Genomic DNA, 27,331 nt, shown 5'->3' with positions numbered 1-27,331 from the left:
GAGGAGACAAAAACAACAACAAATCCAAACATTGCAGCATATAACATGACTGATGAATACAAACACAAACACAAACAGCTGTTTGATTTTTTTTGTGCTACCTTCATATCACTACCATTAAGACTTATACTGGCATTCAAAATAAGTCATGATGCACTTCAATCTAGTAAGAAAAGGCAAACAAAAAGCACAACTCTTGCAATCAAATTTCCTTCATATTTTGAAGAGCTGTAAGACTCTGAAGTCAGTGATAGATATAAGTGACACTTCTGGAAACAAACTGATTTTTTTTTAAAAAGATGTTTACAGTTACTGCCATGAATAAATTCACAATAATGGCAAATAAGATAAAATCATTAGCTACACTCCCACTCTTTCCCAGAACAGGTGTCATTGTTAATAAGTAAGAGATCATAGCACATGAGGGTTTTGTATTAATAATCAACTTTGTGTATCTTATGAAAAAATGATTTCATCTGAACATATTACTCTTTTGATGCAAATTAGTCGTTCAAACAAACCTGAACTGAATGTAGTTATTTATTAAGGCAATGCCTCACATCAAAGAAATTATGTCTCTAATTCATGCATAATTTCCAACACAATCTGCACAATATTATTTGTGACAAACGAAGCAAGTCAAATCACAAAGTGAACATCCTACTCAAAACTAATTCTTGAGAGGCACATAACAAAACTATCATTGCCACTTTGTCATGTAATATTGAAGAAAAAAAAATAGAGACGGATAATCATAAGCTCCAGTAATTTACCATGTCTGAATGAAAGAGAAAGAAGCTCGAAACTTTGACAATGTATGCCTCTTTTCTCCTTCTCCTACTGTGATCCGTCTCCTTCTCATGAACCTTCTGAGCTGGGTTTTTCTATGCAATTTCACATAATCTGACTGTACTCTTCTATCTTCTCAGTGGTCTACCTGCCTCACTCATGTTGACAAACATGTTATTGCTTTCTGTCTTTCCCTTCATCTGTATGAATGTAAATATTGATTGTAAAGTAAAAGCTAAGCAATTTAATACACTACTGTGGAAGCTTTATTTGGTAACTTTTTTTTTGATCATTAGCAATTTCTAAACCTACAGAAGTCATATCTCGTACCACCAGGATGTGTGCTCAAACATCTAGGAATTCAAACATGAATTCCTAGATTGTGGTCTTAGTGAACTGCTACCATACTGCCTCAAAATATTAAAAGCAAACCATTACAGGACTGCCCTCCTAAGCAACATACTTTCCTGCACACTCTCAAAAACAAACTTGGTCGCATGGATTAGAAGGTGACTTTCAAACAATATGATCCAAATTGAGAGTAATGTACCAGAACATAAACTTACCCAGAACATTCATGCCATTCTTAAAGCCAACTTTACGCACCATCCGAGAGCCAAGAACGATGGTCTCATAGTGGGTAAAATTCTCTGTCTTGTTGAGACCGTCTTCAAACACCGTGATGTTGGTAACATTGTAGGGCACATCTTCTGTGATATCCTCCTTGACCAGGTAGGTTTGCGTCTGTCAAAGAAATAATTAAACCAGCTATCAAACCTATTGTCTTTTTTTTTTAAATATAAAAAAGAAAAACAAGAAAACAGAAATGAGAGATCTGTAGGAATATCGCTTATCTGAGCAGCGCACTTCGCCTTAATGGTACTCCACCCGAGGAAAACTATTTCAAAAATCTTGAGACTTGGGATTGCTTGCAGGCCCCTTGGGCAACAGCCTTCTCATTTTGGGAATTTGGGCCCAGCCCTAGGGGACCCCTGGGGCACCAACACCATAAATACAAACTATAAACCCCTCCCATCATTGCCGATTTTGGTTTGGTCAAATTCAGCAACCTGATTTCAAGAAGGTGAAAGAGAAACAAGAAGGTGAAAGAGAAACAAAAAGTTATAGAATTAGCTAATGTAGAATATATAGGTCTTGCCCAATAGAAGGCGGGGGGGGGGGGGGGGGGGGGGGGGGAGGCAAGGGGGGCACCACCATATGAAGCAATCATAATCCCCTCCCCCCTTTTGATGGTTCTTGCCAAGTTTAGACAAAATCCCGCCACCTGTTTTCAAGAAGAGGAACATGGGAAAAAAGTGACGCACGATGCACACCACATGACCGACACCTACCATGCACAAGAACGACGACGCACACAGGATGACAACTGCTCACAACAGCTCACTTGAGCTCATAACACAACAGAATGGGTATGATACACAAAGGCATATTCAGCTGGAAATGATAGTGAGATAAACAGGTTTATGTCCTAGGCTAGCAGAGGAGCACTTAGAGGTAGCCTGCATATATGGGTAATAAGTTTTGGACAAGCCTCTTCATTGGATATGATAGCAAACCACTTCTACTTACCTGCTGGAAGCATGCCTGCACAAGGTTTGTTGGGAAGAAGTTCCTGCAAAGATAAAGAGAAACATACAAACTGTAAAAGATGCACTAGGATATCCAAATTCAAATCAAACAGAGAGATTCAGTGCATTATGGTCTCACTACAGTAGAGCATTACTATATGTAAAACATGATTCAAAATATACAAAGTCAATCAATCAGGCACTACATTAGCTGAAGTTCTGGAAAGGCTTGCAGACTTCTCATGTAAAGAATAGGAAGTTAATCTGGGGGAGCCTCTCAAAGTATGATATAAAAGAAATAAGGTGATTGGTCTGAACATGAAACCAATCTTGCATCAATGGCTAAAAACAAACAGCACAGTTTATTTTTTTTTTCCACTTGAAAAATACTATGTACATATGAATATTCTTGGCCATGATCAATACAAACTCATAAATGGAAATATCATATTGAAATTATCATTTTAACTGTCTGGGATATGCATCTCCTGAAATACTGTACTGTGTATACTTGACAGTAATCACCGGTGTATTATGAATTTTATGAAACAAAAGTTTTATTATTCACATTTACACATTCTTAGAAGCTGAAATGAAACAAGTTTCCACACTATGGTTACTGGCTCCTGTAACAATAATTTGCATAGAAAGAATGTGATACATATTAACTAAATATGCAGAAAATGTTGCAGACATCCAATCAGATCTCTGTTGCTGTCTGCAATTTAGACTTCTTTTTTTTTGCCACTCTTCTGTTACATCATCAATTGTTTTACAGGATGTAATGTTATTCCTATGTTGTGATCTGTTCTGAGTGTCCTGGACAATGATATGTGCAACAAGAGACCCATGGGTTCGGGGCTCACCTAAACCACACACTTGACCTTAATGGGAACCCGCCTGAGACAAACCATTTCAAAACTCTTGAGATTCGGGATTGAATTTGGATATATGGGCCCAAACCTAGGGACTCCCCTGATGGCGCCATCACCATTGCACAAATTGTAATATCAGGTGAAAGTGTAAAAAATGATGTAAAAGAAACTAATTTGGAATATTTTGCCTCCCCCATCTTCATTTTTACAAACTATGATCTTATATCCCATTGTTAATTCTTCCAAGTTTTTTCCAATTCTAGCCACCCATTTTCCATAAGAAGAAGAAAAAAAAGAAGAAGCTAATTTGAGGTATTTGGGCCATTCTTTTGTAGATCAGTTGATCTGAAGATGACAAAGTACTGATAGAAAAAAAACAAGGAAAACTAGAAATTACACGGTGCGTAATATATGTCCCCGCCGGAAGAAGCATTTAGTAGCAAAATGTACAATATAGGTAAAAAATCAAGGTCAAAGGTCAAAGAAGTCAAAGGTCAAAATTCTGTGTAGAAGTTTTGAAGCCCTCACCTAGTGCCATCACATAGAGCAAACGGAATCAAAATCGGGTTAGAAATGGCGAAGGAGTAGCATTTTGTAGCCAATGTACAATATAGGTAAAAAATCAAGGTCAAAGGTCAAAGAAGTCAAAGGTCAAAATTCTGTACAGAAGTTTTGAAGCCCTCACCTAGTGCCATCACATAAAGAAAACAGAATTGAAATCGGGTTAGAAATGGCGAAGGAGTAGCATTTTGTAGCAAAATCTACAATACAGGTAAAAAAAAATCAAGGTGAAAGGTCAAAGAAGTCAAAGGTCAAAATTCTGTGTAGAAGTTTTGAAGCCCTCATCTAGTGCCATAACATAAAACAAACGGAATCGAAATCAGGTTAGAAATGGCGAAGGAGTAGCATTTTGTAGCAAAATCTACAATACAGGTAAAAAAATCAAGGTCAAAGGTCAAAGAAGTCAAAGGTCAAAATTCTGTGTAGAAGTTTTGAAGCCCTCAACTAGTGCCATCACATAAAGCAAACGGAATCGAAATCGGGTTAGAAATGGCGAAGGAGTAGCATTTTGTAGCAAAATCTGCAATACAGGTCAAAAAATCAAGGTCAAAGGTCAAAGAAGTCAAAGGTCAAAATTCTGTGTAGAAGTTTTGAAGCCCTCAACTAGTGCCATCACATAAAGAAAACAGAATCGAAATCGGGTTTGAAATGGCAAAGGAGTAGCATTTTGTAACAAAATGTACAATATAGGTCAAAGGTCAAGGTCAAAGGTCACAACTGAAATTCTGTGTAGATGTTTCAAAGCTCCCATGTAGTGCTATCATATAAAGCAAAGAGAATAAAAATTGGCCCATAAATAACAGAAAAGTAGCAAATTGAAGATTTTGATCACACACGGACACACACACGGACACACGGACGGACACACGGACGCACGGACACACACACTCGTTCGGCGGGGACAAAAAAACACCAGCAACAACATAATGATGAATTGCTATACTTCTCATATGGTGGATCTGTTTGCATGCAAACAATACATATATATCCACATACACACTCACACACACACACACACACACACACACACAAACCACACATACACACACTAAAACAGGTGTAAATGTTCACAAATTATACACACAAGTAAATCTGAATATGATTCCCTATTAACTGTTCATGGCTTATTTCATTCAACCTGTAATACCCCTTTAAGAACAGTCGCAGTCAATACTTCAATTGGTGCATCCACAAGCACCTGTCATACTTCTCTGGTATAAGTTCTCCTCCCAGGAATTCCTGTTCAACCAATGATGGAAAACCGAACAAAAAGATACTTTCTCCTTCGCACAGGTAACTCTTAATAATTTTAAGTAATGATTCATACAGGAACTCTAGTCTGGAAAGCTTTCATATTGACACAACTAATGAATTTGCAAATGCTGCCAAGTGTGGAGGGGTTAGCTACTGCACTGCCCTTTCTTTTGAGTTGTAGGGTGCACAGTGCTGGCTGCAGTAAGGGACTTTTATTTTTGCTGCTGCTTTGCATTTAAACCTGAATGAAGGTAGAGAATTAGAAATAACAGCACACAGAATTCTTCATTAAATTAGCACAAGTTCACTTGTAATCAACTGGATATGTTGATCTGAAAAGGGTAGGCACTTTATGATCATCTACTGACTGACATCGTCTTTTGACTGAGAGTTGATGGTTCCTTTATGGCAGTGTAAACACTGAAATATAAAATGTTTACCATGGAAAACATTTGATCCTCGTATTCTGGGACAGGATCGCTAAATGTATTGTATAACCTAACTGCGCAGTCACATCTGGGTTCTATTAGAGGACGAATTCTGCAGAGACAGAAGTCTGAGCTGCCAGAAGTCTGAGCTGCCATCGCTGTAAACATCATAGATCAAGGGAGAATCCAGCAGACCGAAGTATGTCACTTTATATTCCACACGCAGAGGTACAGTCAGTTGAAAGAATATAAATGACTACCTTCTGAGAAAAGTGTTTTCGAGGGAGACAGAGTTGTGGACGGGATTCGTCACTGAAAGAACAGCAGAACAGGGTAGCGAACAGAAGGCAAATAGAAGAACTAAGGGTGAGATGGAATGGAAGAGATCAGACTGTAAATAAATAAACAGATATACCATCTATAATAACAGTCATATTTGCTGAAATAAATTACCGAGGTTTTTGATGAGCACAACATCATAAGTCATCTTACATTTCATCAATAACAAGTCCCTATCACTTGATTAACCTACAAGCTCATTTTAATTAGCACCTTAACATACAGCTTCAAATTGGAATTTGTTCCTATAACACTGAGAGAGAGAAAAAAAAATGTATCTAAGAGAGGTCTATCATTCATGATACAAACTATGAATATAGTGTCTAGGCTAAGACATTACCACTCAATTAAGAACAACAACAACAACAAAACACAAAGGTTCTGTTGAAAATTTCTCTGAGAACTTGTGCCAATATAGGTGCAAATCTGCATGTATACATTGTATATGTTATTAGGGGGGAAATCCTTTGAAAATCCACACATACACACACACATAAACAAGGCATGTGTATATGTGAATAAATAGAATAGAGAATGAAGTCACTGTGAGGACTCACACAGCTATGTTTTACTTCATGGGTCAAAATTACGTCTAAACTAATTCCATTCACATTTCTATGAACCAGTGGTATTTATCATGATCACACATATTATAATCTCTTTCACTTTTCAAACATCTTGACATATAACATAACATAACATGACATAACATAACATAACATAACATAACATAACATAATATAACATTAATAACATAACATAATATAACATAACATTAAGAACATAACATTACATACCAACTATTCACCTGCTCTTTGAGACAGCAGTAAAGTTTCTTATCCTTATGCAGTGGAAAGTTTGTCAAGCTTTCCGCTCACTACTAGATGTGACACGGTTGTAATAAAGAAGAGAGGAGGTTCTCTCCCTATACTTTCCCTTGGTCACATCTTTCTTAAGGGAATTTCTGCATCTATCAACTTGATATGTCAAAGATATCTCCGGAGAAAAAAGACAGATACAAACACACAAAAACGTTGAGGAAATCTATTTACATTCCCTGCTGAATACCTATTCAATGCATGCAATGCATGACTTGCCAGTAGCTATGGCCATTACCCCGAACACACTACGCGTAACTTGATGTTCCCTGCTAAAGACTGAATTTTGAATGAGCCAACTGTCATAAAAACAAACAAATGAACAAACAAACAAACAACACAATAAATAAATAAACAAACAAACAAACAAACAAAAATCCATTCACTGGAGAAGTTATATAGTATTTGGATTAAGAAACTGAAATGAGATGTAATAAAACTGCAATTTATTGTTTCATAGAATTTACTACAGTGCTCTCATCCTCTCAGTTACTAGTATCTGTTTTCCATGTTCTCTCTGTTTAAGATTCCTTAAACTGCTTGATATCTCTTTTGGATAAAAATATGCTATAGATTCAGTCAAGGGGGTAGGGCTGGAATTTCAGCAAGAGGGGAATACACAAAACAAAACAGGAAATTACGGTTTCGGGCAAAGGGAGGCATGAGTGCACTGCAGATCTGTCAAATTATGACAGGTAATTCCGATCAGGGAAAACACAAGGGGATGGAGTTCACCTCCTTCCAAATTCTTTCAGTATTAAGATATGCATGAAACTGTCCCTTTACTCAGTCATACACTCTTACGTACTTGAACCTGGGGTAAGCTGTATAGTATCCCTCATGCTGTATCAGTCAGGGTGATATCACGTGGGTGCACATCCTCGTTGTAGTTGTAATATTGATGAACAATATGGCACAAACTCACTAAATGACGAAATAAAGTAGCTTTCATCCATAATTGTGTACAACACTTCTCTTGGGTGGCCACAAATGTAAACAAAAGATTCAAGCTGTGGTATTTGGGAGCATAAATTTCATTTCAATTCAAGCATGACTTTGATATTCTAAGTGATATATATAATATATATATATATTATATATATATATATATATATATATATATATATATATATATATATATATATATATATATTTTTTTTTTTTTTTTTTTTTTTTTTTTTTTTTTTTTTTTTTTTTTTGATATGCAGGGAGGATTAAGCACCAGAGCTGTGTTCCAAAATCATATGCTAGGATTCTAGAATGAAGAGCCAGTACTAGCTGTGTCTAAGACAGCGTTTACAGTGCAGGGCTGGGCCGAGCCCGAGCTGAGCCCAGGCTGAGCCTGGCCTCAACTGCGGTACTCAGCCCCGCGATTCTGTCCGTTTACAGTGGAGGGCTCGGCCCGGGCTTTTATTTCAAACCTTTTAATATTTTGCAGCAGTGACCCTCTGCTCGCAAACAAATGATTATTATTGGGAGCCCACCGGTCGCAATTTGATACCGCATTTAATTAGCCCAGTTTGCATTTACAGTGAGAAAAGACCAGGCCGAGCACGGGCAGAGCCCGGGCCGAGACTACCTGCAGAGCTTGGCCAAATACGTGGCCGTTTTTGGTATCATATTTGGCCTTTTGAGCGTTTACAGTGAAAGGAAGGCCGGGCTGAGCCCAACCTTTTCACTCAAAGTAAACGGGTCTAGCTGCACCACAGTCTGTAATGATTGACATCCCAGGTGGTTACAAGTCAACAGATAAGGAAAGCCTGCCAACTGATTTAATTGTGTCACCCTTACGATGAAATCCAGTTATAAATCATCAGGATACATGCCATTATATTTGGTCTGTTCCCCTTTGGTCCACCTCCTACAGTATTTGACAAATTTAATCAGCATTCAGGTAGCTAAGCATCAGGATTACTGCTTTAAGAATTGGGCAAAAATTGGGGTCTATGTTCAGGGTTTAGAATTTACAATGTAGACATGGGTGAAGTTTATACTCTTGGATATATGTACACTTCAGGCACCAAGCACTTAATCAAACGGGGAAAAAACTTAACTGGAATAGAATGACAAGTTCTGCTTCTAGGCATCTGTCAGAGGAAGTGCAAGGACATCAATTTGCAAGACATGTGCATAAAATACAGCAAGAGTTTTACTTGTGTCTTGCAATAGGTGTTCGCCCTGAACCCGTAACAAAATATTCCAAAGATCACTATTCTAAGAGAAACACAATACAATCATGATGAATATAAATGATCCACATACAGTCAATGCCTCGAATCATCAATTAGTTTGACATTAATGTGAATTGACAACTGAGTTTTCATGAGATATGGCCTTCCTTGCGGGCATATTGTGAATGAATCATGAAGCCTTTTGTGATTTCCAGCTAAAATAGCAAAGTTACTTGATTCATTTCCCACGCTTTGGATAATTCTTTGTAACTGGCTGCAAAGTCACATTTCAAAAGATGGCTTTTGCACACACACACAAAAGAGGATATACTGTAGTACAGAGATCACAGTTAAAATACCTGCAGACACAGGCACTGTAAGAATGTAGAAAGGCTCCAAGAACACCAGGCAGAATAGATATTACTGAACACAAAGAGCAGGTTTGGCCTATCTTTAAACTTAGTGAGTTTACTGTCGATTAAGAATTAGCAGAAAAAAAAATCAAAGTTCGAAATATCAATACCCTTGAAAGCATTCATTCACAAATACCTCACTGCAGTTACCTTGCTTTCTTGCAGTAACATTCCGTACATTACTTTCCAAGATACTTACTGAGCTGTTTTCTGCAATGTTTTTTAAAGTGCTAAGGTATTAACTTTTCCTCCAGTGTTTCCAACCTTAAATTGTTGACAGCTATGAATGGCAGAATGCCACTGAAAGTGTTCTCCCCAGTTTTGTAAATGACTGCTAAAAGCATCGTCACTGCTGCTCGAGGATGGATGATGTCATCATTCCATGAACTGAATGTTGACATTAACGCTGGGAGCGGTTCCAGCAACCCATAATCATCACACTCTGTTAATGACCTCAATGATACCTCAAATCTCTGCTTTAACCTCCATTACCAACAATTCTTTAGAGGCTAGAATGTCAACAAACAGCTCATCCCAATCGGACGAAAAAAATACAATTGAACAAAACTATCATGTATTACATGCTATTGAAAGCAACCTAACACACAGTGTGGTATTGAACTTGTGCCACCGCACTCTAAAAACATTCTATCATGGATGTTGTTCAAATGATGTTCAGAGTTCATTGTGTAAGATGAGAATGGAAATGCACTAATAGCTTTGCAGACCTTGTCCATAGCGCTTTGCAAACCTTGTTCATAGGTGGTCTGGAGCTCATGTGGGCTAACGTGAACTTGGGATGGCTGCATTTGCTGCATTATCATGAACTACACTTAGATGTACGACATGGAATGAGTGCATGCAACATGATATACGCTTTACCCAGCTTTCAGCAAACAGCAAAGCAAAGGTCATGACATGGCCTAGTTCGGCCAAAGCTATTTGTTTGAAGGCAAGGAGTCAAAGGAGCATCTGAGGCAGTCTAGTACTTGTTTTGTCGAGACTTGGCTCAAAACCACCTGCTAAATCATTTGAGGTTGGATTAATCAGTTCTGGGTGAAGAACAGACTAAATGGGTAAGGCCAGGCCAAAAGCTTGCTTCTTGTTAAGGGATGAGAATATGAGTATCATCTCACAATCACAGTAAAGTTTGTGTACAGCACAACAATTGACAGTATGATTGAAAACAGAATATGAAGCAAGTAGCATTCTTTTACAACACATTATGACAGTCACAAGTTTGGAATGTGACTGATGTCTTCTTTTTTCAGCTTCTCGACTGAAAAGGAAAATATACCAAAATGTTGTATTTTCAAGCATAGTGTCAATTCAAGAGTGAACATTTCATGCTTCCTATTTGAAGGTAACCTAAAGAGAGAGTAAAAAAGAATAACGTTCAAAGAACATTTTTCTCACTCAACAGAACCTGCAGAAGAGGAGTGCTACCTTTGGAAACACTACGAACAAGCTAGAATAACAAAAACAGCGACAGGATCAGCAGCCATGGCAATAACAACAACCAAAACACCTATGAGGGGGTGGTGGCTAGCTCATATTGCACGACCCTCACCTGAGGAGATCTAGGAAAGCATCGAGTGTGGAGAGCTCTTTTGTCTGAGTGCCTTCGCCAAGATTCTCCTTGATGTTCTCCCGACCGGGGTGAATGGCGACGACCAAGATGATGCCGATGACGACAGCGATGCACGTTGTGCAGAAGTAGTAGAGCAGCGCCCGCGCACCAAGCTTCCCACTTGACTTGGCATCCAGTCCTGTCAGGCCTGCATGGAGAGTCAGAACGATAAAACCATGCCCTCAAAGTGTTATAGAAATGTTGGACTTCACCTCAGAAAACCTATGAATTTAGAATAAATCATCCAATGCCAACAAAAATTTGCCACGACAAAATGTCTCTTTCTCCTCCTGTTCAGTCTCCTCTCACCCCTGCACTATTCACCAAATTCATCTTCTCATGTCATCTTTCCTCTTTTTCTCCACACACATACTCACAGACATTCTCCAATCAAATCAAATTCTCAAAACTACATCAGTAAAGCCATCTGATAAAGAATTGTGCAATTTCTTTTAAGATTGCATATATATAAATTTCATTCAGCTATCTTAACATTAAGAGTTTAAGATCAACTTTCCTCCAAAATATGTCATGGAGAAGACAAATATCAAGCGAAAGAAATTTTCAGAAACAAATTATATTACCCTTTACTAGTGGCTTACCTGTGATTAAACTTGAGATGATGAGTGGCAGGATTAACATCTTCAGAAGCCTCATGAGGATATCTCCTGGGAAACCAATCATGAGGATGGCATCTTTGGAGGGCTTGGCTGCACGAAGTCCCATGCCCAGAAACACGCCCAGGAGGACTGCAGCCAAGGTGAAGATCAGCAGGAGGTTGTTCCTCATCCATACTTTGGTCTTGTTCTTCCAGTTCCTGAGGCGTGGTCGCAAAATGTATGCCCTCTTCCCAGACTCCACTTCCATTCCATCTGATTCACCCATGTTGGATTTGTGATTGACTGACGTGAGTGTATGGGAGTGCTAAAAGGTCTCCGGTTGTACTTCACTGACCTGAGACTGCTATAAGTACAAAGGTGGATGAAACAAGAAAAATAATCCCCTTTAATCACTGCCAAGACATGAAATTTAATCCTACAGTTCTTTGTAGGTGAGCATATCACAATCAAGAGCAAGTATAATTTATAAATTAACTCTCATAACTATTAAAGTTGGGTCATTTACATCAAGGGTGGTGCTTGCCACTTATGTCATTGGAACTGAAAGATTAGAAATCATGAGGTAGCTTGCCATCAACAATAACCGTCCAGTGCCAAACTTGGTATCATTTATGGTTTATGCAGTTCTGTCAGCTCTATCATATTCATTATAGTGTTTGGTCAAGTACACAACTGATAAAAAGTATATATATATATATATATATATATATATATATATATATATATATATATATATATATATATATATAATGGAATCTATCACCATTTCTCATTTTGAAAAGGGTTAAGAAAAAAATAAAAAGGGTAATGTATATAAAGAGTGTTATAGGTGTTCAAATATACATATTTCCATATACTTTGGATGTCTACCAGCCCATCACCCCCCCCCAAAAAAAAAATGAGAACCTTAAATACAAATCTACACACAAAGTAAAGCCCTCGTGCGAAGTATCCGAAGGAATTTGTTGTACCTTGCTATAATGGTGAAACTGTTCATTTTGTTAATGGACATAACATCAAATGAAAGTTGAACAGCTACTGTTTTCTGCGTGTTGTCTTAGGGTTACTTGAATATGTTTACCACATATTCTAGTTAACTCCTAAAATTACTGCAAAATGACCTATACAGTGGAGTTAAAGCTTCTTTCAGATGTAATAACAATATCAGGGGCAGATCCACGAATTCCGTAGAGGGGTATCTCTAAAAGAGGGGCACACATGCCCCCCCCCCCCATTGTTCTTTCTATTTCATTTGTTTTAACAAAAATTAAGAAGGGGGGGGGGGTGCGCCCGGTGTACCCCGCCTGGCCCTGCCACTGAATATAAAGTTATGAGATTGAAAGCTTCACATGTTTTGAAGAAACAACGATAATGGTCACAATCACAAAAGCAGTTTAGCTGCTCTGATGTGGCAGCTTCCTAGTTCTCCCTTTGGCTTTCACATGAACTTTTATTCATTTTTTCCTACAAAGTGAGTTCAGAAAACTAAAGACATTACACATCCCTTCGTGGATGGGGACTTTGTTACATCCTTACCATAAACAAATCTCGAAAATGTTATTCATGGAAACAACAGAGAAAAATGTAAGGTGATTCGCAGTCAATGGAGTGATACATTTAGCAACAAAATGATAAAAAAAAGTTTTTTCACCATACACTTCCCATTTGAGGGATGATAACATTATCTTGATTCCATCATAAGCATGGACGTAAAGATTGGCATATTACAGTTGCCTGATAGCATTGATCAAAAGAACTTCTTGTTGGAAGCTAAAAAGAACTACACCATTTTTTCTTGTTTTCATACACATGGATGGGAAGCCCTTTAGTCCTGATATAGATCTAGTCCAAAAAGCGGTTATTTCAAGAAATTTGTGCATACATTTATAAGCATCTACTAGCTAGAAATCTAAACTTCAGTGTGAACATTTCAGTTTAAGAAATAACACAATACATGAAAATACATAGGAAAAATTGAATCTAACACTGTTTGATTCTTTCACAATCATTTGTGCATTTTGTTCCAACTCCAGTTTATCAAATTCACCAGTTTATGTATGAATATCATTGATTGTGACTGACATTGCAATACAAGAACCAAGCCATCCTCATTATGTTAAAAATAATCCCTGTGATATTTTGTATTGTCCAGTGTGCAAATGCAACATAAAATCCCCCCATAAAATGAATCTATTGAGGGTACCTTTTACTACGCTCCAGTCACTGCTAGTTCAAAGATTTTAAAGTGCTTTGCTTGCAGCCGAAATATCAACAGTGACAAGTAAAACTCTTTTTAATTTTGCAATCACCCATCCGAAAATGGACAATTCTTGTGAGTGAATAGGTTTTATGACAAAATCTCTTCAGGGTTGAAATAATTTCTTGTCCCCCTTCACTGATTATCAAGTACAGTCCAACCTCAGTCATCCAGCCATTACTCTTCTATAACTCTCTATTATCTGAACAAAGGCCAGCACACAACTGTGTTTGCGTTTTGATGTTTTTCAGTGCTCAACTTCACTAAAAGCAAATGCGAAATAACAATTCTCTTGCAAATTCTATGCAATGAGAAAGTCAGTAGAGCTGATCACCATGATACACTTTGTATACTCATACCAACCAAAATGCTTCTGCCAAAAGGATTCTGCTCATTTGAAAGTCTGACAATGGAGATGGGAGAGTGAGAATTCAAAGACAGCTCCCATGTTTGATTATCTTGACTTGTCAGCCAGCCTAAAGAAACAAACTTAAAGCCACACAAGACAGGTTATTTGACTAACATTTCATCTTTTCCATGTCCTTAGAATTTACGAAACATGGCAATGTCCTCATTGCGGTCATAATAAACCGGCAATGCCATATGTATACCTAGAACTCAACTTGCTGGACGGTGTTGTCCTTGAACATATCTCTCTTATCAAACAACATCACCTATCCCGATGGCTGCCAGTTCCAACATGGCCTGATAACTGAGGTTGGACATTTAATGAATTTCATAACTACTATTCAGAGGCACAAGACAGCTGAGATTGCTTGAGCATTACTGACACTCTGCCATACGATACACACAACTCTGAATGAACATACGGGAGTAGAGAGTCAAATTTGCCCAGCATTATTTTGTTTCTCAGAGGAATTTCAAAGTTTGATATATTTCAGGAGCAAGCATCCAGCAGAGGTTTGGTGTAGATTTTAACATGTCTCGTGTGGGCCTCAAAATGCTTTGTCTTGGTCACGTAATGAGTATTTGGTAAAATGTTGCTAAGAGGTCAGTGCTCTCAACACACTCGTGACAAGGAGACACAGATACATACATCTCTCTTTCTCTCTATTTACAAATACTACTGGTATTTGCATCTCTGATCATACCTGTTTATCCAGGTACTACAAAAAAAAAAAAGGGTTTAAAGGGCAATAAGAGATTCTGAGGAAAGAGTTAAGCTTGGAGAAAATGAGAAAATGGAGGGCGGATACGGTGATATCACAAAAAGAGGGAAATAAGGTCAAAACAGTATATTGTATCAGACAGTTACGGTGACAAGCTTTAGGTAAAGGTTTATTACAGATTTCAATAGTATGTAGATAACAACAATTTTCATTAGCAAGCTCATATAAAGAACAATCATTAAGTTGTGGACATTTAAAGGGACTGTACAGTACTGGTTGAGGTAGGGATTCATGTTTTCAAAATTCCTAAGTGAGGTAATAACTAGAAATGTCGCTATGGCGACTGGTATGCCTCCGCCATAATGCATGATTCTCCTAATAGGTCTAAAAAGTACATGTGGACAATGTGAGATTACATTTTCACAAAATTGGCAAAATGTTAAAATGACAGGTTTGTCACAAATGTGTTGAATGCTCACCTTCCATGACCTAGGTTTAATTGGATGAATAGGAGAGCATGTATTTGGGATTTACGGACTTTAACTTGACTTTGACCCATTCATATGTTTATGCATTGAGTAATTTTCAAGGTATGGAGAAAAAGTGCACTTTCTGTATTGAATAGTAAATTGTTACCATTTTCATCTGGCCTTTGACCCTAAAATTCATAAGATAATCACTGTCAGGCAGAAAATGCATAAATATGTAGTACGTTTCAAGATAACTTGAGCCACTTCAGAGATATGGAGGAAAAATTTAGTTCAGCACTTTCACTTGATCTTTGACCTTTTGACCTTTGAGGCAAAAACAAAAGAAAAAAAAAACTTTCCAGAGAATCTCTATTAGGTTAAACATGCATATACCTAGTGTAAAAAAAAAAAGAAAAATCCTGCTGGCATTGCACAAACATGAGGGAAATATTTAGTAAAATTTTGAAGTGTTGCCCTTGACCTTTGACCCTGACCTTTGACCCCATGAACCCTAAATTCTCTAGATAATCACTGCCAGTCAGTACATGTATATATACTATGTTCCATGAAGAGACCTTGAACAATTTCCAAGGTACAGAGAAAAAAGGTGAAGTTTTAATATTTTTACTTGACCTTTTGACCTTTGACCTTTGACCTCATGACCCAAACTTTCACAAGAGAATCTTAATTGGGTAATACATGTATACACTAAGTTTCAAGAAAATATCTTCAGGCATTGCATAGTTATGATGGAAATAGTGAGATTTAATGTATTTGACCTTGACCTTTTGACCTTTGACCTTGAGCATGTGCACCCAAAAGTTGATAGGCACAACTTCACCCCCTAATACACATACATGCCAAGTTTCATTAGGATACCTCAAAAGGTTTTGATAGTTACCTTGTCCACAAAATTCATTACGGACGGAAGGACGGACGGAAGGACGGACGGACGGACGGAAGGACGGACGGACGGACGGACGGACGGACGGACAACCCGAAAACATAATGCCTCCGGCACCACTTCGTGGCGGAGGCATAAAAAGCCTCTTATGAAATATTAAAGAGCATGTAATTTTAAGAAGGATTCAACGTTTATTTGATGAAAATTGGTTTTCAAATGGCTGAGATATCCAAAAAAGTGCTAATAATAAAAGGCGACATGCCACAAATTTATTAGGATCTCTTTGTTTCACCTTGTTTTTGGATATCTCAGCCATTTCAAAACCAATTTTCATCGAATAAACTTTTGATTCCCCTTAGAACTGCATGCTCTTTGATATCTTATAGAGTGGTTTCTGAATATCTAGCAAAACGTTAAAAGCTAAATCTTCACCTCGACCAGAACTGTACACACCCTTTAACATTTTTACCAGTTGTCAATATTTAGACTGACAAAGAATAAAAGTGGGGGTGTAGAGATGCTGCAAGTATGAAGCCATTCAACATCTTTCTAAAAACACAATCACAATGTGTACTGTTTGCCTTTTTCTTCTGTTGGACTTGCCTTCACAATAACTAATATTCCCCTTTGAAGGAATATTAGTTTAATGTGATATTCTTGGCATATTTTGAAAAGAGTCATAAAGAATATATATATCTGGAAATATAAAGTTTCATGATAGAAACACCACTAATGAGTGTCATGAAAGTAACACTTGACTATGAAATGGTCACATTTGCAAGACATCTGTTTCAACATAATCACAGACTGCCATTCTGGGTGACTGACTGACATTAAAATGGTCACATCTTTCATACTATTCATTCCAGTTTCCTGAAGCTTTCCATTCATATGCTGCTTTTGTTTCGTCATGATCATGAAATATGAATCTCTCCCTGGGGAACCCTCTAGTTCATATCGGACATCCATCTCAGCAGGGCCAAAATCAACACATCGAAACACCTGGACTATGACAAGATAATGGCAGCAACTGGCATAACACAGCATGTTATGGTTAAATGATAGCCATCTCCAGCTCTTATCACTTTGCAAACAAGAGTGAGTCCCTATTCATTTATTTGCCCTGACATGTCAAATTGGACTGCATTGATTTCATTTGCTTCTGAAAGTGCACACAGAGCATCACCCTGGAGGATATTGAAGAGGAGAGTGCAGTCTTCTCCATTGTCTAGTATTGTTTGTACATAGGCAGAATGTTTGAACCAATGTGTGATTACAACACGGGAGATTTTATGCAATCTTTGGACCATCTGCCATGATAAAAAATCACAAAATCAAAATCTCAGGTAGACAAAGACAGACAGAAGATAGGAGAGGAAAGATAGATTCACAGAAGACAGAAAACAGATACAAGCAGGGGAAAAAATGAAAAGGATAGTCTACGTGGAATCAAATCAATTACAGACAGTTCAGCGAATGGCTTAACTCTGCTTCTGTTGTTGCTTTGAACCTGACCAGTCAGTGCCGTTGCCAAGCAATGACAGACCTGTAGTTCAGCACCAATCAGGATGATGTGGATCAAATCTATCCATTTGAACTAGGTCAGGAAGTTGATATGGGTTAGTGCACCCTGAATGCATTTGTTGTTGTTGTTGTTTTTCTTCATTATAATGTGACCAGAAACACACATTATCTCTTTGCCCCCCCCCCAAAAAAAAAAATGGAATATAACCATTGACTTTGCTCTTTCTTTCTTGAATCCAAGGTATTGTAAAACCAGAAATTTTCACATCCATTGAAACTTTCATTAAATTTGAGAGGAGCCAAGATTTGCATAAGTAAAATGCATATGAAAGGTTTTGTCTACACAATGCGTTGAATGTCACGGACAATTGGCAAAAGTTTCATGGTGCAAAAAGTTATGTAGTTAGACGGTTACATCCTGTTTAGAGTCCGTCATCTAAGGCTGCGATTATCATCTTTCCCCTGTTTGAAACGGCTTTCAAAAGCCGTTTCCAAAGCCCTTTAGAAATGACCGGCTTCCAAAATAGTTGCGTTTATCAACTCATTGCGAACACGAAAACTGGCCTTGTCACTTCGCAGCTGCATTGTGCAATATGACCTGAGGAGAAGGGGTCATATACTGTAACTGCAGTACAAAGCCATTTCAAAACAGCTTTGTGTTTATCTTGCTTCAAAGGGCTTCTAGAACTGGAAACCTGTTTCGGAAACCTGTTTCTGAAAGCACAAATTTGCGGTTTTCAAAAAGGCTTTCCGAACACCATAATCAAAACAGCTTTGCATTTATCATCTCATAAAAATTCCCTGAAAGCCGTTTGGAAAACCTGTTTCTGCCGAGAAAAAGAGTTGATAAACGCACCGTTTGAGGACCTTAGCATGACCTCTGGCGGACATGCCAGACAAAAAGGAGAGTGCTCTTTTTTCAGTTGATAGTTAGATAGTTATACCCTGTTTGAAGTCCCTCCGTATAGGAGGACCTCATAAGGACCTCCAGAGGACATGCCAAACGGAAAAAAAAACGCTATTATGCTAACATATCGGAGAGGTGAGAGAGACCCTCTGTTTAGAGTCCACTGGTCGTCTAGAGCAAGGTTGCCATACATTTCTATGGAAACTAGTGGCCGGATGTCTCTCCTCGAGGGAGGCGGCAGTTTCTTTCCTATGCGGCGCACTCCGCCGCAAACAGTGCAAGTCTCTGGAAGCATGAGCCGTGTTCACAATGAGACTGTTTACAGTCCCCTCATCTGTCAAGAGTCTAGCACAACCTCTGGAGGTAGCACTAGACTCGCACTAGCAGTCTAGCATAACCTCATCTTTCTTCTTCTTCTTCTGATTAAGTCTGCCTCCTTCAATAGACTGAAGATTCTTGCAGACTGGTGCTATTTACATTATAATACAATTTATTTACAGATATTTACAAGCACATAGAAAATTTGACGAAAATACTAGCCACTGTGATCAACCGTTAGACGGTTTCGAAATGATCCCACAGATGGCGCTGAAACAATTTCTGACGACAGGGAATTCCAGTTCCTTACAGTTCTTGGGAAGAACGAATGGCGATGCGATTCAGTTCTCGAATATGGTACCTGATAGGAGTGTGGTTGCGAGGCTCTCGTTAACTGAGTAGCCTGTTTGATGATATAGTCCTGTGCTGAAAGAGGAGTGAGATTATTGTGTATTTTGTACATCATAATTAGCCTGTCATTTTCTCTGCGCTGTTCCAGAGTGGTCCAATTAAGTTCTTGTAGCATTTTGGTGACACTCGAGGTGTTATGGTAGCGATTTAAAGTGAATCGCGCAGCTCTTCTCTGGACCATTTCCACTTGGTGGATTAGGTTCTTGGTAGATGGGTCCCAAACTGTGGAAGCATACTCAACAATTGGTCGAACCAATGTTTTGTAAGCTGTGGCTTTAACATCAGAAGATTTTATGCGAAGATTGCGTTTTAGAAATGCAAGCACGTTATTGGCTTTATTGACAGTATTGTTGATGTGTTGGGTCCACTTCAAATCAGAAGTGATGGTTACACCCAAGTACTTCACGGATTCAACAGATTCAAGAGGGGCGTTATTTAGATGATACACGTGTTGCACCTTACTTCTTTTCCTGGATATCGTCAAAACCTTACATTTATCTGTGTTCAAATCCATCATCCATTTTTTCGCCCAGTCACCAATTTTGTTTAGGTCCTCTTGAAGATTTTGCGTATGATGTTGATTGTCGATAGTCATGTAAGAAATTGCATCATCAGCAAAAAGGCGAACCTTTGACGCGAGACCATCAGGCAAGTCATTGATGTAAAGTAGAAAGAGGCAAGGCCCAAGAACCGACCCCTGAGGCACTCCAGATCCTACCGCTACTGAAGAAGATTTAATACCATCCAAAACGACCCTCTGACTTCTTCCATTGAGAAAACTTTGAATCCATTTCAGATTTTTCCCCCTGATACCGTAGTAGTCCAGTTTACGTAAAAGCCGCTCATGCCCAACCTTGTCAAAAGCTTTTGAAAAATCCATGACTATAACATCCGTTTGACGTCCTGCTTCCAAGTTCCTATGTAAATCGCTTGTGAAACCAAGTAATTGTTGTTCACATGACATGTTCTTACGGAAGCCATATTGCAGGGGGAAAATGATGTTATTTTCGTCCCCGTGCTTCATAATTTTGCTGGCTAAAACGTGCTCCATTAGTTTACAGCAAATCTTTACCTCATACCCTGCATGTTTAGATTCCCCTTTGTCTAGGAAGACCTCGGGAGGACATCTGGTGGATATGCCAGATGAAAATGAGCATTTTTTTTTCTATTCTAACTCAGTGGACTTGAGAGAGATCCCGTCCGTTTAGATTTTCTTGGTCGCCTATCACGAGGCCAACATACGTTCCTATGGAAACCAGTAGGTGGCAAAGATCCTACAACACTACATAAGATGGTCAACTGTCAGTCGAAATGTGAAATGCTGCCACCTGGAATTGTGGGATTTTTAAGGAGTGCGCCAACTAGCGCTGAGTGATAAAGTTTCCAGGTGAGCTGTACTTTCCCGATATGTTTGTGTAGGACCAAGACAGGCTAGAACAAAAAAGAAGGAATTTTCTGTAAAGAATCACGTGTAAATCCAAGAACTGAGGCAGTGCATCAAACTGCATCAATAGCTACACTAAACCATCAGCAGGTTATCATTATTTCGATTTCCAAAAGACTGCGCACAGCAAGTTTTTGTCTCACCTCCCTGGTCACAGCGAGCAGTAGACTCGCACATAGCTCACTCAGCTCTGCTCGCAGGTCGCTACACTTGCTGTGACAATGACATCCACAAATTATTGTGAGCTTCCTTTGCAAAAGGCTAACGTTTGTTCGATCTATACCTGCTCAACGCTAGTGGGCGGCAGCCACTTCCGTTTCATCAGCGGCCGTGTAAAATCAGGAGAGTTGACTACCTTACGTAGTGTGTAGAAGCTTTGGTAGGCGGGCATTTCTCCTAGAGAGCAGTGACAGTTTTTTGTGCACGTATATATGTGCACTCCGCCACAAACAGCGCAAGTCACCGGATTTCAGACTCCGTTTAGAGTCCCCTGGTTGTCTAGCACGAGGTTGGCATACGTTTCTATGTAAACCAGTAGGTGGGCATTTCTCCGAAAGAGAGGTGGCAGTTTTTTGTGCACACATATATGTGCACTCTGCCATAAACAGTACAAGTCACCGGAAGTGTCTGCTGAGCTCACACCTTGTTCAATCTAAGACTGTTTAGAGTCCCCTTGTCTGGTGTGAACATGGCACAACCTCTACGGGTTGTGCTAGACTCGTGCTAGGCTGTCTAGCATGGTATTCAAGCCAGACTCACTCCAGACTTGTACTAGATGTTTTGCGCCATGACCGTTTAGTCCCCATCATCTGGCACAAACATGGCACGACCTATAGAGGTTGTACCATGTTTCAGGGGACTCTAAATGGGGTATCAGACTAACATCAGACTCACCAAAGACTCGTGCTTTGAGCTTTATTCCATGACCATTTCAGAGTCCCCATCATCTGGGGTAAACATGGAACAACCTACCGAAGGGGGCTATAAACGGGGTATTAGATAGAAAAACAGTCAACCCAAGTGTCCTCAAGGAATGCATATCCCTTGATTCCCCAAGACATTTCTCATTCCGCATGTGTCTCTTCAAACTTTCTCCCAATATCTACATATTCAGTGGATTGTGCAGAGAGAAATGTGCTCATTCCTGCTCCCTGCCCTTGTCTGTGACCTTGCAGGAAAAGTGAAGAGCAAGCTGCCCTGTGCAAATGGATCTTGTCATCTTGCCCAGAGCTCTTCCAATCAACACTGGCCTATCTGGAAGGCCCCCAAGACAATACCAGCTGAAGTAAAAGAGAACTAACATGAGCCGCTCAGTCAACAAACAATTCTTAACATGCTCGCCTGATGCAGCCTATGAGTGAAGATGACTATTTTGTAAACCAGGGGAAAGGGGTGGGGGAGGGGGAGGGGGAGGGAGTGAAAGAAATTAGTGTTAACGTACCTAACTTTTACAGAACACAAAAATACAAATGTGACATTGTGTAGACTTCAGAATTATTTCAAGGCCATGGACAATACTGATACTATTTCCTCATTGCTTCCTCTGCAGGTATCCATATTCTTACAAACCCACGAATATTATTATAGAACAAACAATCACACAACACCCGATGTGACTTAGTATAGCATCTAAAGTAATAAAAAAAAAAAAAAACCACACACACACACACACACACACACACTCATACATACATACACACCTTTTCTGTAAGCATATAGCAATGCTAAATAATTTAAGCCCAGTCTGGGGAGAAGACTATGAAGGAGCCCTGGGGACACTAAGAGCCCTGTCAGTGCATGCATCCATCACTTCCAGCCTCTCTAGAAAACTGGTGTGAAAGGTGTTCTGGATCAAATGTTCAGGGACAGGAGAGCGCCTCATAAATAAACAAATATCACATCTTTGGACAGGAATCATTTATTTGAGGTCTGCAGTGAATACCTTTTTCCTCCTAGACACAGACTTTTCTCTTCCTCCTCGCTATGTGGACAATCCTAACAGGCAAACATCTACATCTCGCATTCTCGGAGAGTTTTGCGATCTCAAAACTCTGCTCTGAAATGTGTGTTTTATGGAATGCTCCGAGCCATCAAAATAATCATAGAGATCAACACTATTGAACAGTGTCTACAGCATTTTTGTAGATGTTCATCATCATAAAAAGTGACTTATGTAGGTCATCAAAGCAAACTGACAGCCCACAGAATTTTCATGTTTTTGAGAATGCCAACATGAAAATATTATCGTGCAGGGTGATTTACATCAAAGTTGAAATTTGTGTCTCACAAAAGACAGAGAATGGCGTTGGTAAACTAACTGATATTTGGAAGACACAACCATAAATATTATAAGCACAAAACTGTGGTATTAGGTGGTAAAGAAATGTGCTCTGATTTTTTTTTTTTTTTTAGTTTCCTCTTTTCAATTATATTTATTAGAATAACAAGTAGGGCCTAATCTTTGAAGGTGTATCTCATCTCCAATAGTGTATGTCTTTAACTATAAACTTCTACCACTCTTATGTGTGTGTGTGTGTGTGTGTGTGTGTGTGTGTGTGTGTGTGTGTGTGTGTGTGTGATATTAACTTAATCTGGAAATGACACCAGTACAATAAGGGTAAAAATTTAGCATGAGAAACAATTCTGCTCAAAATTTGCACTGACTATGGGGGACGGCTAGGAATTAGTGTAGCAGTCCTTCAATAAAACAAATAGTCAGAACAGGTAAAAAAAAATTTAATTTGTAGAAATAAAATGTAAAATTATATCTATCACTTCCAAATAATGTTCTTTGTACTGCATTGTTACCTTGATTTCTTTCTTATTCTATAGTTTTGTCATTTTACCACGTATTCTAATTATATTTATCTATTAAAGACGTTAAGAATTTCAATTCTTGTACTTGCAAGCTACATCTTGCAGGTAACCTCACATAATTTCTGTGATCATTAAAGGACAAGTCCACCTTCATATACATAAGGATTGAGAGTATGCAGCAATATTAGTAGAACACATCAGTGAAAGTTTGAGGAAAATTGGACAATCCGTTCAAAAGTTACGAATATTTTAAGTATCTGCGCAGTCACTGCTGGGAGAGAAGACTATACTACAGTGTATGATGTCACATGCGTACAACTATATAAGGAAAATAAAAAGAGAATTTCACAAAACTGATACTTTTTGAATAAAGCGCACATTTCTTCGACTTGCTACTGACGTATGCTAAGGGTAATATTATTCCCCCTGCCTTCTGAAAGAGAGAAGTCGAGTGTTCTTTTGTTATGCGAGAAAAATGGAAATATGTTGAATTTTCTTTATTCTTTCTTTATATCGTTATACTCATGTGACATCACAAGCTATAGTAGTCTTTTCATCCAACCGTGACTGAGCAGAAACTTCAAAAATTCATAAACTTTTTAACGGATTGTCCGATTTTGCTCAAACTCTCACTGATGTGTTCTACTAATATTGCTGCATTCACTCAACCCACATGTCTATGAAGGTGAACTTGTCCTTTAATATTACGACTTTGGCGGATGTGAACCAAGTTTGGAGTTTAATTGTTGGTTGAGATGAAGGTGGAGAAGAGTGAAAGTAATAGGTCTAAATAAAATCAAACAAGATGCAAAGAGAGTGGATATTCATCAGGAAAGCCAAAACTGGGAGAAGAAGATGCATGGCCTTTGGCAGTGCAATACAGCAGAAACGTTTTGGAGCTCAGCAACCCCCCCCCCCCCCCATCCCCCCTAAGGCGTTATTGGTTTTGGAACGCATTGCACCTTTAAATTGCACGTACCTTAACCCGTTCCACACTAAATTCTGAAATCTCAATAGACTTAACCCGTTGAGGATGAGCCCCGAGAATACTCGGGCAAGCGCCTATAGGAAATGCGTGTTGTAGCAAAATCAGTCCGTCCTCAACGGGTTAATAAACAGGCCACCAGGTTCTCGTAAGGAATGGGTTAACAATGACCACATCAAGCATGACTATGGGCACTCTGGTATGTGGACCTATATCGTGGCAATATGAGATTTAAAAATTCAATTCTTTTTTGTATGCTGATCAAAGGTTTCAAGAAACAAATACAAGAACTCCTGTAGCATTTTTCATGTGTGTAGATGCATCAGATTGAAAGGAAGGTCATGGTGATGCAATAGGGATTAGGAAGATTAGGTAATCTCTGTTCACAGATAATTGGTTTCCAGACATAAGTGCCAGACACCAAGAAAGCACCCCCTACATGAGTGACAAAAGCCTGACGCATCAAGAAATTGTGATTAGTATCTGGATTCCGATTGTGGTCCAAATCTTACTATTTGTGCACTTTTTCCTAAAACCTATGCTGTATGGTAGTGCATATTTTCAGTGTGTCTGATATGCTGCATAAATGAAGCTAAAAGAAACTGCAGTTTAAAATTATTGCTAAATGTTCTAAAAGTGTGACAGATAGTAGTTTTAGTTTTGAGACAGAAAAATTCAATACTTTTCTGTATGCTGATGACACATACTGCATAAGACAACTTACCACAAAGGTTTTTAAGAAAAAACTAGAAATGTCGCTACGGCGACTGATGCCTCCGCCATAATGCATGATTCTCCAAATAGGTGTATAGTACAATGTCTTCACAATGTGTGATGACAGTTTCACATAACTGGCAAAATATTGAAATAACAGGTTTATCAGAAATATCTTGAATGTTCACTTTCCATGAACTGGGTTTGCTATAATTGTCTATTAAAGAGTACAGGTACACATATTTGGGGAATTGAAAACTTTTACTTGACTTCTGACCGACCTTATTATAAGTTTATGCATTGAGTATAATTTTCAAGGTATGAAGAAAGAGTGTACAGTACAAAATATATCTTTTTTTTCATTCAAACCTAACCTTTGACCCTTAACCTTTGACCTTTAACCTTCTGGCTGGAAACTTCCAAGAGAATCTCCATTAAGTAATACATGTACATATATTAAATTTTAAAACTAATACTGCAATTATTGCATATACTAGTAAATGAGGGAAATAGTAACATTTTGAGGAGTTGACCTTGACCTTTGACCCCCGACTATTGACCCATGACCCCTAAATTCCCTAGATAATCCCTGCCAGTCAGTACATGCATATGTACCAAGTTCCATGAAGATACATTGAACCATTTGTGAGAAATGTGATATTGCAACATTTTCACCTAACCTTTGACCTTTTGACCTTTGACCTTATGACATGAAACTCTCTCTGGAGAATCTTTATGCAGTAGTACATGTCTACACTAAGTTTCAAGAAAATAACTGCGGGCATTGCATAGATATGGGGGAAATAGCAACATTTTTAGCATTTGACCTTGACCTTTTGACCTTTGACCTCTTGTCAATGTCACTAAAATCTACTCAACTAATTGTCCCATCATACATCATCCTTGGACCAAGTTTGGTGAAAGGTGCTTCATCCAGTTTTGAGTTATCACGTAAACAGATAAATTTTAGGATTTGACCTTGATCTTTGACCTTTGACCTCTGTCCGATTTCACTGAAAAACTAATCAAGTAATTGTCCCATCATACATCATCCTCCAACAAAGTTCGGTGAAATTTGCTCCATACAGTCTTGAGTTATCGCGTAAACGGATAAATTTCATGATATGACCTTGACCTTTGACCTTTGACCTTTTGCCGATTTCACCTAAAATCTAATCAAATCATTGCCCCATCATACTTCATACTTGGACCAAGTTTGGTAAAATTCCAGTAAATATTACTCAAGTTATCGCGTAAACGAAAGCGGACGGACGTACGGACGTACGTACGGATGTACGGACGGACGGACGGACAACCCGAAAACATAATGCCTCCGGCACCACTACGTGGCGGAGGCATAAAAAAGTGGACCGATTGCTGTATTTGTTTTTGTTTTTGTTTTGTTTTTTTGGGTTGTTTTGTTGCACACACATAGACACGCAAGAATGAAGTATTTGCATGAGATCAAAAGGAAGGCCAGGGTGACACAATAGGGATTAGGGGATTAGCTAATCTCTATTCACAGATAATTGCTTCTCAGACATGCCAATCACCAAGAAAGTACCCCTGGTGAGTGCCCATCGCGAAACGAAATGAAAGGGTTACTTTGGAAAACTAGTTACCGGTATTTCTCAATCTGTCACTGTGGGTCTTGAGAGCAAATTCAACCATGTGTGAAATTGCCACATGTGACAAGTTGAATTTGAGAAATATATGGTATGAGCACTTATGTTAAAAAAAAAAGAACAAAAAAATCATGGTGTTGACAGTTACTTTTAATCTAGTGATTCAAGAATTGATTTTCATTTCTTTGGGAATTCATTGTTATGAGAGTGATTATGAAGACCAACAATGAACACAATCGTTTCATGTTGTAGGGTCTGCAATATTACAAAAATCCATA

The 27,331-nt window shown here is 38.6% G+C and overlaps 1 protein-coding gene across 5 annotated transcripts in view; it reads right to left on the bottom strand.

The window, feature by feature from the left end:
- The window catches only part of LOC139741773 (excitatory amino acid transporter-like), a 149,758-nt gene that overhangs the window by 11,524 nt on the left and 110,903 nt on the right, over positions 1-27,331 (bottom strand). For 3 of the 5 annotated variants that reach the window (XM_071652361.1, XM_071652359.1, XM_071652362.1), the window contains 4 exons: positions 11,530-11,887; positions 10,868-11,075; positions 2,380-2,422; positions 1,356-1,533 (listed from right to left, as the gene is read on the bottom strand). In XM_071652361.1, coding sequence (XP_071508462.1) covers positions 1,356-1,533; positions 2,380-2,422; positions 10,868-11,075; positions 11,530-11,812 — 712 coding nt within the window. In that variant the 5' untranslated portion in view covers positions 11,813-11,887. Of the gene's footprint in view, positions 1-1,355; positions 1,534-2,379; positions 2,423-10,867; positions 11,076-11,529; positions 11,891-27,331 lie in introns of all 5 variants that reach the window. The other 2 variants (XM_071652360.1, XM_071652358.1) reach the window with 1 other exon arrangement.

Source organism: Diadema antillarum, unplaced genomic scaffold (genome assembly GCF_040938485.1).
Source record: "Diadema antillarum isolate AM-2024a unplaced genomic scaffold, OU_Dant_1.0 seq00000953_RagTag, whole genome shotgun sequence".
NCBI classification, from domain to species: domain Eukaryota; kingdom Metazoa; phylum Echinodermata; class Echinoidea; order Diadematoida; family Diadematidae; genus Diadema; species Diadema antillarum.
The sequence above is the reverse complement of the archived record's forward strand: the minus strand, read 5'-3'. Positions and strand labels throughout refer to the sequence as shown.